General features: G+C 41.0%; 1 protein-coding gene across 3 annotated transcripts in view; it reads left to right on the top strand.

Moving 5' to 3' along the window:
- Positions 1–12,109, top strand: part of COL19A1 (collagen type XIX alpha 1 chain) — a 398,856-nt gene that overhangs the window by 298,593 nt on the left and 88,154 nt on the right. For all 3 annotated transcript variants that reach the window (XM_082474165.1, XM_082474166.1, XM_082474164.1), the window contains one exon: positions 1,531–1,584. In XM_082474165.1, coding sequence (XP_082330291.1) covers positions 1,531–1,584 — 54 coding nt within the window. The remainder of the gene's footprint in view (positions 1–1,530; positions 1,585–12,109) is intronic.

The following is a 12,109-nucleotide window of genomic DNA, read 5'->3' as shown; positions in this document are numbered from 1 at the left end:
AAGCTACCTTTGACGCTACTACATACGGTATCTAAGATTTCTCCTTGCCTTGTTAAAAATAGTTGCAGAAGGATCAATGTGTATGGAGTCTCATGTCTCCTGAGTTTCAAGAATGAGCTCCTAACTTGCACCTTCTTGGCCGGAAACTTTGTGAAACAACCCCCAACTCAGTAATTGCTTTCCTCTTCGCTTCAACTACCTGACCTGGAATACGTCACACAAAGCTGGCTGATGGAAAAAGAACCTGAAAAATACATAGCGCCTTGAGAATTCTTTTCTGACATTAGCTCTGTTTTGATTCCAGCAAGGTAACAGCGTCGTTTGTCTTTCCAACCACAGCCAGCTCCGTTCCTCACAAGGCCTATTATTTTCTCACGAGTTATGTCAGCCTCCTTCCATCATCCATCACTACATCTTGCTGTCCTCAACATTTAATGGCACAAAGTAAAGCCTTCATGTCAGATCTTCTGTCACAGGCCGTTCTAAGAAACACCCGTCATAAATGTTGACCAACATTAATCTTTTCAGGATAACCTAAGGTGTTACCTATGTCAGTGAGTGCAGCTAGCAGATGTTCCTTAAAATGTTTCTTCACTTTCCAAAGCTTTCGTTCCCTTTTAAAAATAATAATCTTTGTATAATAGTGACTTTGGTTGGCTGAATCATGATCTTTCAGTGTCTTATCTTCTGAGAACTTTGCTTCTGTAACATTTCTCTCTTCCTAGGAGCTTTAGAGGTGCGGATGAAATATGCAGTCTCTTTTCTGAGATAGCTGAATCTATTTTGGCCTGAACTACCTAAATTAAAATCATGTTAATCTTTGCATTTTCTTACACCCCTTTCCCCAAAATTTAATCCCTGAAAAACTCAGAGAACGCTTCTCTTCCTCTCTTCCTGGAAGTTTTAGGGACAGACAAATGTCTTTACTTCCTTCCTACCCACCCAAAGCTCAGCGTAGTGCTTCATGAATATTTCCACATCATCTGAAAACTACATGTATTTAAATGTCTTAAGCCCAAGGTTATATAGCAGATATCTTTTTCTGGCCTGAAAGTCCGTGGGAAGCCCATTTTCACCCAACTAATTCAAAAAAGTAAAGCAATAGCAAAAAAATATTTTTCCCTTATTTTTTAAGGTAATAACACGTGGGCATACATTTCCATAATTCATTGATAAAAGCCCTATAAGAAGTGTCAAACATAAACTGAAGCTCTTCAGCCTCTTCCCTTGAGGAGTTTTATGGGTAAGATTCCTTTTAATAAGGAATATGCTGATGGCCGACCTTTTAGTAAAATGTTACGTGTTCCCAGTTAGGACCTTTCTTTGGATCCATGCAGGATTTAACCTAGAAATACGTTTAAGAACCAGATAAGTTAATGTCCATGTGATTCTCTGTTAATTAGAATACTTGACCGAACAGACACTCCCTTCTTCTTACCTGTGAGATTTTAAGAGTTCTTAGATACATTATTTAAATACACATTGTTTTGGTAAACGTTTACGTATGTCTTTGATTTGTTTCTAATACAGGGACCTCCTGGAATACAAGGAATGCAACAGACTCCTGATGGATATTATCACAAGGTATGGCTTCTTTCACTCACATCATGTAGACAGAGATTTTATGTGATGGTGTTTTTGAAAAATAAAATAAACTTAATTGCTAATTGCTCAGACTTTGAAACATAATCACATATACTTAACATCTTTCCGTAATGAAAATATGTTTCCAAAAAACTATTTTGATCAGCATCTTTTTACAAAACCAGGATTTTATCTTTATTTATTTTTGGCTGGGTTGGGTCTTCGTTGCTGAGCACGGGCTTTCTCTAGTTGTGGCGAGCGGGGGCTTCTCTTTGTTGCGGTGCACGGGCTTCTCATTGTGGTGGCTTCTCTTGTTGCGGAGCACGGGCTCTAGGCGTGCAGGCTCAGTAGTTGTAGCGCACGGGCTTAGTTGCTCCGTGGCATGTGGGATCCTCCCGGACCAGGGCTCGAACCCGTGTCCCCTGCTTTGGCAGGTGGATGCTTAAGCACTGTGCCACCAGGGAGGTCCCTATCTTTACTTTTAAAAAGTTTATTTCAAAGTTTGCAAAATTTCATGCAAAAAATTAACGTAAAAGACATGTTTCACCATTGATAGCGTCATATATGTGGTTTCCCTGAGGGCAGAAAGAGATGATTTGCTACCTTAGAGCTCTGGGTAGTGCAACAGGTGATAGATTTCTTACCAAACTAACAGTTGCTACACTTAAATCTCAAGCAAAGGTTTACATACTATGGGTCAAGACTGAAGTCTCCCACCTTTCAGGAAGGAGCCACTTTAACTTCACCAAGATTTTTAATTACCATTGGGTTGGATGGAATATGACATGGAAAGATCTGACAGCCAAAAGGCAAGACAGTTTTGCCCCCAATTCTACAAGGAAGCACAGAAGACAGAGAAGAATGGGTGTGGGCAACCGAGTGTGACTCAGAGACCTAAGTGAGACCATTGGTTGGCTCACCATTCAGCACATATTTGGGGTCTGATCGCTTTGTGGGGGGCATTCTGGCCACTGACTCGGATCCCTTATTACATCATAGTTTATCACTGATAAGCTGCAAATTTGGAGAAACTCCCCTTTATGTCTGTCCTGTGTTCTTGGTCTCCCTTTCTGTAGATTCCTCTGGCTACTGTTTTTCCTCTGTTTAAAAACCCAAAGAAACACCCTGTGCCTGTGCCAGCAGAGGCCTTGAAGGCAGCAGGTGCACAGAAAATGACAAGCTAATTAATTCGAAATCCCAATTCTTCCATCAGATTAAGTTCAGCATGAAGACGTGGATCGTTTGTGGCTGATAAATTTAAAATCAAAAGTGTGGAAAGTCTCTTCCACTTCCTGCATAATCCTATCTTAACTTTTCTCATTTCCTTAGAATTTCCATGGAATATTGTATTAGCAGGAATGTATGAGGTATATTTTATGATCCTTTAGTAAACATTTTCTGTATAGATCTCTCTGTACTAGCTTTTTCACAACCATAAGGCTTGGCCCACATGAAAAAAAGTAAGAGAAGCATATCTAAAATTACTCAATTAAAATACACTGCATTTCTGTAATGACATCTACTGGTACAAAATAGGATCTCCTATAAATGCTTCAAAATAATGAGAATGAGTTGGCTCTGATATAACAGTGTCAGCTAAAAAAAACTTAAAGAACACTGTGTATTACTACCACCCTTGGTATAAAATTTACCAAGTCGCTACTCAGCTACTTAGATATTTGCATCCTTTGCAAAACGTTTCATGCTCATCTCTTTACAAGTCTCTCAACGCTACTTCTGTATATAGTTTATCTTGCCAACGAGTCAGTTTTCCCTTAAATGAAGATATATAGCGCATTTATATTTTAGAATCTGAGGTTGAGAACATAAATTTTTTCCTTTAAGGTTTTATTTCCCCCAAAATGAGGCTGACCGGAGAAGGTGAGTGGAGAGTCTTGCTAACAGCAAACCAGTTCTCTGAATTTAGCTGTTGACTCACCTAAAAGAACTCCAGCTATTGTTACTACCATTGTTACTACAGGGCTGAGGCTCACAGGTGTTTAGTCCACCTGTGCTCAGAAGGTGACTTCAGAATTGGAGCACAGCTGGGTAAAGAGGGGCGACCATAGCGTCTCTTCCCCAAATGAAACACCGTTACCAGTTAACATCAGAAGGCTTTAGACCCGCCTGGGAATTAATGGAAGGTAACTTTCCAAATACTTGACTCTGTTTCCTTCTGAGAATAGTTAGGGCTGTTCCAGGGAGGTCCCACCAGGATGGACGGATGGAGGTAGGGCCCACCTTCTCAGCACCTACACTGAGCACCTTTCTGGGTTGTAACCGCCACCTCTTCACCCTCGGCTTCACAAAAGAAAGGGCCAAGTGTGCCATGGTGAACAAGATGCCTGTTTGCACTTGGCCATGTCCCCAGCAGGCCACCCCCACCGCTTTGGGATACTGAGCTTGTTTCAATTTGCAGTTCATCGCATGCCTGATGAACATGTCTGGCTGTCGCGAATAAGCACAGAGCGAAGGGAGGCCCTGAGTGAGACTTTCCTGGAGAGTAAATAATGGACCATGTATTGAAACATACAAAGTGACATTCCAAGGTTAAAATAATCTCCCCGTTTAAACTGGCATTGATTTATGTAATGTCTGCACTTGAGTCCTGGGCCTCAGCACCTCAGCTCGCAGCAGCTCAGCCGTCCCGCAGCCTGGGTTCTACGGAAGCAGCCGCGCCTGGGAGAATGAGTGGCCGACCACTCATACACCTCCCCTCCCCTTCCTCGCCTGAAAGAGCTCCTGGCTCATTCCCTCATCCCAGGAATCCTCAAAGGCAAAGGAATTGCCTTTGGCCCCTGTACAAGAGTTGATTGTTTTCACCTACAATTTTCCTTGTCATCAGAGGAAGAAGCTCAGGCCTAAGAAGCCCTCTCCTCTCACAGCACAAATCAAAAAGAGAATTGGGGAAGAAAAAAAAGGAAGTGAGGAAAAGAGAGACTAAGGAGGGAGGTCAAGACAGTTATATAAGTATGTTTCTACGTATTTTGCACGCCCACTCGAGGATGCAAAGAATGAAAGGTAGATTCCCCTCTCCATCACACAAATAATTTGCACAGCGCTGCTCCCATTCTGCAAGACTGGTTGCAAAGAAGCAGCAAGGCTGAGCATATTCTTCCCCTCAAGGAAAATCTGCTCACGATCCAGCAACCTGCTCTGCATTGTCTCCAGCTCTGGGGATTTTAATAAAAATTTGATAGGTTCTGTCACCTGCTAAAGCCGTCAGATCCAGAGCTCCTTACAACAATCTAGATGGGAAAGGGAAAAAGAAAATGCATTCTCTGTGGAGGCCAGGTACTTGCAGGTTTTACATTCTATATTGGTTTTTAAAGATCCACATGGAAAATGTGTAGTTGGTTATCTTAACATCACCACCCTCCGTGCAATTTGCAGAGAAATCAGTCTCATCTGTTGGAGATTGATGCTGTGTCTCCCTGCAACCAATTCCAGTGTTCACTTCTCCAAACTGTTGATCCAAAAAAACCAATTTGCTAGCAAAATCATCTGTTTTTCCTTTCAGGTATCAAACCACAACTTCATTTTCATACGCACAGACTAGAAAGGACAGAAAACATTTCTCCAGAATCAAATACTCAAGGTCTTTCCAAGCAGTGAGTTGAACCCAAAGATAGCACAGAAAGTGAAGGCCTCCTTGGAAACACTGGAGGCAACCCTTCTGGGCCTGGAAGATTTAGAAATAAAATTTAAGTCCTAACTTCCTATCTCCCCCTCCCAGTGCCCCAGGATCCACTAGCTTTGGAAAACATCATGGATTTAGGCACAGACGTACGGATTTTTGGATTTTAGCAGTATTGCAGAGAAACTGAAACTCACCTGGGCCCGGCCCCTCCCCTCTGTGGCCCACCACACTCGGAGCTGGTGAGATGTGTTCCTGCGAGGACCTGAGAAGCTGGACTTAGTGCCAGCCTTGGGCCTCCTTTCCAAGTGAGCACAGCCCTCTTAGGCCACATGTTCTATTTAACTGACTAGGGCTACTGTATTGAAGCAAACTGAGTGGCTTAACCCCCAGAAATGTGTTATCTCACAGCTCCGGAGGTGTTGACAGGGCCACGCTGTCTCTGGAGCTGCCGGGAGGGGTGTATTCCAGGCCTCACTCCCAGCTCCTGGTGGCTCCTTGGCTTGTAGTACCTCCAGCTTTGTTCTTCTTTCTCAAAATGACTTTGGCTATTCAGAGTCTTTCATGGTTCCATGTAAATTTTAGGATTATCTGTTCTAGTTCTGTGAAAAACTGTAATCGATATTTTGATAGAGGTTGCATTAAATCTGTAGATTGCTTTGGGTTGTGTGGCCATTTTAACAATATTAATTCTTCCAGTCCATGAATATGGGATATCTTTCCATTTCTGTGTATCATCTTCATTTCCTGAATTATTGTTTTAGAGTTTTCAGAGCATGGATCCTTCACCTTCTCAGTTAAGTTTATACCTAGGTATTTTATTCTTTTTGATTTGACTTTAAATGGGATTGTTTTCTTGCTTTCTCTTTCAGATAGTTCATTATTAGTGTATAGAAGAGCAACAGATTTTTGTATGTTTATCTCACATCCTGCAACTTTACTGAATTTGTTTATTAGTTCTAATAGTTTTTTGATGGAGACTTTGAGATTTTCTATATATAGTATCAAGTCATCTGCCAAAAGTGACAGTTTTACTTCTTTCCTTCCCATTTGGGTGCCTTTTATTTCTTTTTTCATATCTGATTACTGTGGCTAGGACTTCCAATACTATATTAAATAGAAGTGCAAAAACGGGCATACACGTTTTCTTCCTGATTTTAGAGGAAAGGCTTTCAGGTTTTCACTGATGAATGAGATGTTAGCTATAGGTTTGTCATAAATGTCATTTATTATGTCGAGATATGTTTCCTCTACACCAACTTTGATGAGAATTTTTATCATGAATGGATGTTGAATTTTGTCAAATGCTTTTTCTGTGTCTATTGAGATTACCCTGTGATTTTTATCCTTCCTTTTGTTAGTGTGGTGTATCACATTGGTTGATTTGTAGGTATTGAACCATCCTTACATCCCTGGAATAAATCCCACTTGATCATAGTGTGTGATCCCTTTTATATATTGTTGAATTCAGTTTACTGATATTTTGTTGAGGATTTTTGCATCTATGTCCATCAGAGATATTTTCTTTTTTTGTAGTTTCTTCATCTGGTTTTGGCATCAGAGTAATGGTGACCTTGTAGAATGAATTTGGGAGTGTCCCCTCCTCTTCAAATTTTTGGAATAGTTTGAGAAGGATAGGTATTAGCTCTTCTTAATATGTTTGGTAGAATTCCCCTGTGAATCTATCTGGTCCTGGACTTTTGTTTGCTTGGAGCTTTTTTTTTTAATTACAAATTCAGTTTTGCTACTAGTGATTGATCTGTTCATTTTGTCTATTTCTTCCTTATTCAGTCTTGGAAGATTGTATTTTACTAGAAATTTGTCCATCTCTTCTAGGTTGTCCAATTTGTTGGCCTATAACTGTTTGTAGTATTATCGTAAAATGTTTTGTATCTCTGTGGTATCAGTTTTTATTTCTCCTCTTTCATTTCTTATTTTATTTGGGTCCTCTCTCTTTTTTTCTTGATGAGCCTCACTAAAGGCTTATCAACTTTGTTTATCTTTTAAAACAACCAGCTCTTGGTTTCATTGATCTTTTCTATTTTTTGTCTCTATTTATTTATTTCCTCTATGATATTTATTATTTCCTCCCTTCTGCTGTTTTTCTTTTTATCATTCCTTTAGATGAGAAGTTAGGTTTTTTATTTGAAGTTTTTTTGTTTGTTTGTTTCTTGAGGTAAGCCTGTATCACTATGAACTTCCCTCTTAGGACTGCTTTTACTACATCCTATAGATTTTGGAAAGTTGTGTTTTTATTTTATTTATTTTTTTGTCTCAAGGAATTTTCTGATTTCCTCTTTGATTTCAGCATTGATGCATTGATTTTTTAGTAACATGTTGTTTAGTCTCCACACGTTTGTGTTTTTCCCATTTTTCTTCCTATAATTGATTCTAGTCTCATACCATTGTGGTTGGAATAAATGCTTGATATATTTTCTATCCTGTTAAATTTACTCAAACTTGTTTTGTGGCCTAGCATGTGATCTATCCCAAAGAACATTCCATGTGCACTTGAAAAGAATGTTTCTTTTGCTCTTTTTGGATGGAATGTCTTATAGATATCTATTAAGTCCAACTAGTCTAGTGTGTCATTCAAGACTACTGTTTCCTTATTGATTTCCTTTCTGGATGATCTGTCCATTGAAGTAAGTGGGGTGTTAAAGTCCCCTACTATTACTGTACAGCAAGTCCCCTATATACGAACCTTCAAGTTGTGCACTTTCAAAGATGCAAACGTGCCTTCGCATGTCTGATCAGGTAAGTTAGTTCACATGTCTGGCATACGTTGTCATGTGCATGCATCCTCTACGAGTGGTTGAGCTTTTGTGTACTTTACTGTTCAGTATTGTATAGGGTACAATAGTACAGTATCTTTATTTCAAGCCCAGCATGTCCGGAAACAAGCGTAAAAGCAGTGGTATATAGCCGATTGTGCTAGTTGGGCACCTAGGCTAACTTTGTTGGACTTACAAACAAACTGGATTTACAAATATGCTCTTGGAACAGAACTCATTCATATGTAGGGGACTTACTGTACTGTCATTTTCTCCCTTCCTATCTGTTAATATTTGCTTTATATGTTTAGGTGCTTCTGTATTGGGTGCATATATGTTAACGAGTATAGTATCCTCTTCTTGCATTGATCCATTCATCATTATATAATGCCCTTCTTTGTCTTTTGTTATTGACTTTGTTTTAAAGTCTATTTTGTCTAGTAGGAGTATTGCTACCCCCACTTTCTTGTCACTTCTATGTGCATGAAATATCTTTTTCCATCCCCTCACTTTCAGTTTGAAGTGAGTCTCTTGTAAACATTATATAGATGGGTCTTGTTTTATTTATCCAATCAGCCACCCTATTTCTTCTTATTGGAACATTTAGTCCATTGACATTTAAAGTGAACTAACAGGTATGTACTTACTGCTGTTTTGTTACTTGTTTTCTGGTTGTTTTTGTAATTCTTCTCTGTTCTTTTGTTATTGTAGTTTCTTCCCTTGTGGTTTGATTATTTTCTTTAGTGGTATGCTTGTGTTCCTTTCTCTCTAGTTTTTTGTGTATCTATTTTAGGTTTTTGATTTGTTGTTACATATATGTTGACCGATAACTATTTCTACTTGTTTTAAACTGAGAGTCATTTAAGTTCAGTCACATTCTAAAAGATCTACATTTTTTATTCTCCCCCCACATTTTGTGTTTTTAAGGTCATATTTTCCATCTTCATGTTTATCCCTTCACTGTTTATTGTAGTTGATTTTACAATTCTTTTCTTTTAATCTTTGTACTAGCTTATTTAAGTTGTTGATTCACAGCCATTACTATATATTTATCTTTACTGGTGGGATTTTTCCTTTCCTGTAGATTCTTCCTTCTTACTGTAGCCTTTTCCTTTCCACCTAGAGATGACCCTTTAACATTTCTTTTAGGGTAAGTTTAGTATTGATGAACTTTTAAAATTTTTTCTTATCTGAGAAGTTCTTTATCTCTCCTTCAATTCTAAATGATAACCTTGCTGGGTAGATTATTCTAGATTATAGGTTTTTCACTTTCAGCACTTTCCCTTTTGGCCTGCAAAGTTTCTGCAGTAAAATCAGTTGATAGCCTTATGGGGGTTGCCTTGTATATGATTCTTTGTTTTTCTCTTGCTACCTTTAGAATTCTCTCTTTAACTTTTGCCATTTTAATTATGATATGTCTTGGTGTGTGTCTATTTGGGTTCACCCTGTTTGGGACCCTCTATGCTTCCTGTATCTGGATATTTTTTCCTTCTTCATGTTTGGGAATTTTTCAGCCATAATTTCATCAAATACATTTTTTTACTACTTTCTCTCTCTCTTTTCCTTCTGTGTTCCCTATAATATGAATGTTGGTATGCTTGATGTTGTCTCAGAGGTCCCTTAAACTGTTCTCACTTTTTAGAATTTATTTTTCTTTTTGCTGCTCTGATTAGATGATTTTCATAGTCTGTCTTCCAGATTACTTATATGTTCTTCTGTATCACCTAGTCTGCTGTTCATTCTTTCTAGTGTGTTTCTTTTTTACTCATTTATTGTATTCTTCAGTTCTGACTCATTCTTTTTTATATTTTCTAGTTCCTTGTTAAAATTCTCACTGTGTTCATCTATTCTTTTCTCTAATTCAGTTATTATTCTTATTACTAATGCTTTGAACTCTTTAGCTGATAAATTACTTATTTCTATTTAATTACTTGTCTTTTCAGGGGTTTTCTTTTGTTTCATTTGAACCAAAGTCCTCTGTCTTCTCATTTTGCTAACTTTCTCTGTTAGGTGAACCAGTTACCTATATGGTCTTGAAGGGGTGTCCTTTTGTGGGAGCTTCCCTCTACAGTCTGCATGTGCCCAGTGGCTTTGCGGGGAGAGCTGGATCCAACCTGAGCCTGAGGCACGTCTTCCTCCAGGGTGTGCTGGCCGCTCCCACCTTGGTAGGAAGTGGGGCTGGAGATGGAGGGTCTAGAGCTAGAGCCAGGTGTGATTCGGGGCTTCTCCTCTGCTTAGTGACCATCACCGCCCCACTGGGGAGTGGGGGCAGTTTCCCGGTTGCTGGAGCAGAAGCCGCGAGGGTCAGGTCTGAGACGGCTCTGTTCCCTCTAAGAGTGTGCTTTCCCCTCTTCCACCACCACCACCCTTGCCCCAGAGGGGAGCAGTGTTGGAGCAAGAGGGCCTGGAGTGGTTGCTCAGTGTGGGTCGAGGTGCGGGCTGTGGTGTTCCTGGCACCATTAGAGTTCTGGGCAGCCCCCAGTCTGTTGCCTCCAGGGGTGACAGCAATGGCCACTGTCCCCCCACTCAGATGCTGTGCCAGATCTAAGGCAGCTCCATCGCCCCACAACTGTGCACCCCCCTTGGCTGTGGCAGTCCTTGCTCTAGTGTGGAGCTGCACCACAGAGCCAGCGGGCTGGTCCAGGTGCTCAGCTTGGGCTGGGGAACCTGCAGGCATGGCCGCAGGTCACCAGCCAGAGTCCTGGGTAGTTCTCATCTGCTTCCTCCGCCTTGTTTTGGGAGTAAGCGGGTGTGTGCACACGCTTCACAAGCAGACTCTAGGTTTCTTACAGGCCCGCTGTCAGGGCCACTGGTTTGCAAACCAGCTAAGGGGACTCTTCCTCCTGATGTCAGACCCCAGGGCTGGGGCACCCAAAATGTGGTTCAAACCACTTGCTTCCCAGGGAGGGTCTCTGAGGCCGTGTAATCCCCCTTCTCTTCTGTGTCCCCCGCTCTGGGCGCAAGTCCCCACCTGATCGCTTCTCTTCCCTTCCTACCAGATTTCGTGTGGATCCTTCTTACAGCCTTGATTGTATAAGAGTCTCGCTGTCAGTCTCCAGTTTGTTTTCAGTGAGAGTTGCTCCACACGTGGATGTATTACCAGTGTGTTCGTGGGGGGAGGTGAGCTCAGCATCCTCCTACTCTGCCACCTTGATCTCCCCGGAATTCCTGAAATGTGCAGGCTGAGTAGTACACACAACAACCCTCACCACTGCACCACAGAAGCTCTTCAACAAACACACTCAAGAGGGTACAACTGTTATAGCTACTCAAAAGGTTTACGAGAACCATTCAAATAACATGGCAGCAAGGCACAAAATGACCTCTTAAAATTAGAATAACATCTGAGGCAGAACCGTGGGTTCCAGAAACACAAGGACGATGTCTCATTATATCTGTAGAGCCAAGCAATTATCTGGTACAATTAACTTGGAGAAAGCAGAAAGGAGAATCTCACCTGTCAACAAATAAATGCAGCTGAAGTTCCAGTTTGCCTCTGCGTTGAGTACTGTTAGCCCAAGAGTGGAGAACACCTACAGAGGCCACTGTGGGTCCTTGATTAGATGAGTTTCCTGACCTAGCTATGGAGTGAAGCAAACATATGGCACTCTGCTAGGCAGTAAATACCATGTTGTTTCTCTGGATCGGAAAGCCTCCAGAAAAATCAAGATTTTAGAACAATAGAGCATATGGATAGAATAATATGACTCGGTGCTGCAGAGGCATTTCTTCATCCCTGAAGCATCTCTGATGCCCTTTAGATTGCCAGGGTTCAGAGGAGGAGGGGAACCTAAACCAAGGTGCTACACTGCGAGATGCTCTCAACAAATGTACTTTGGGTGCTCTTCTGCTCTGCAAGCCAAGAGCATGGGGCCTCCCAATCCAAAGACCACCTCTGGACAACTTGTGTTTCCTACCAAGCACGTTCCATCTTCCCCACACGTCACAGCATAAGCAGAGCTAGGCAGAGACTCTGACGGGTTGTGCACAGTCATTGGCTCCAGGCCCAGGTGGTAGTATTTTCAGGAAATTCCTAGAGTTTCTGTGTTTCTGTGCAGATTGCTTTCAAACAACCTACCATTTTCTACTACTCATTCTTGCAATGAGCAGTCTT

The sequence above is a fragment of the Balaenoptera physalus genome, assembly GCF_965194825.1.
Source record: "Balaenoptera physalus genome assembly, chromosome: 9".
Lineage (NCBI taxonomy): Eukaryota > Metazoa > Chordata > Mammalia > Artiodactyla > Balaenopteridae > Balaenoptera > Balaenoptera physalus.
Note: the sequence above shows the minus strand (reverse complement) of the source record. Positions and strands in the feature narration are given on the sequence as shown.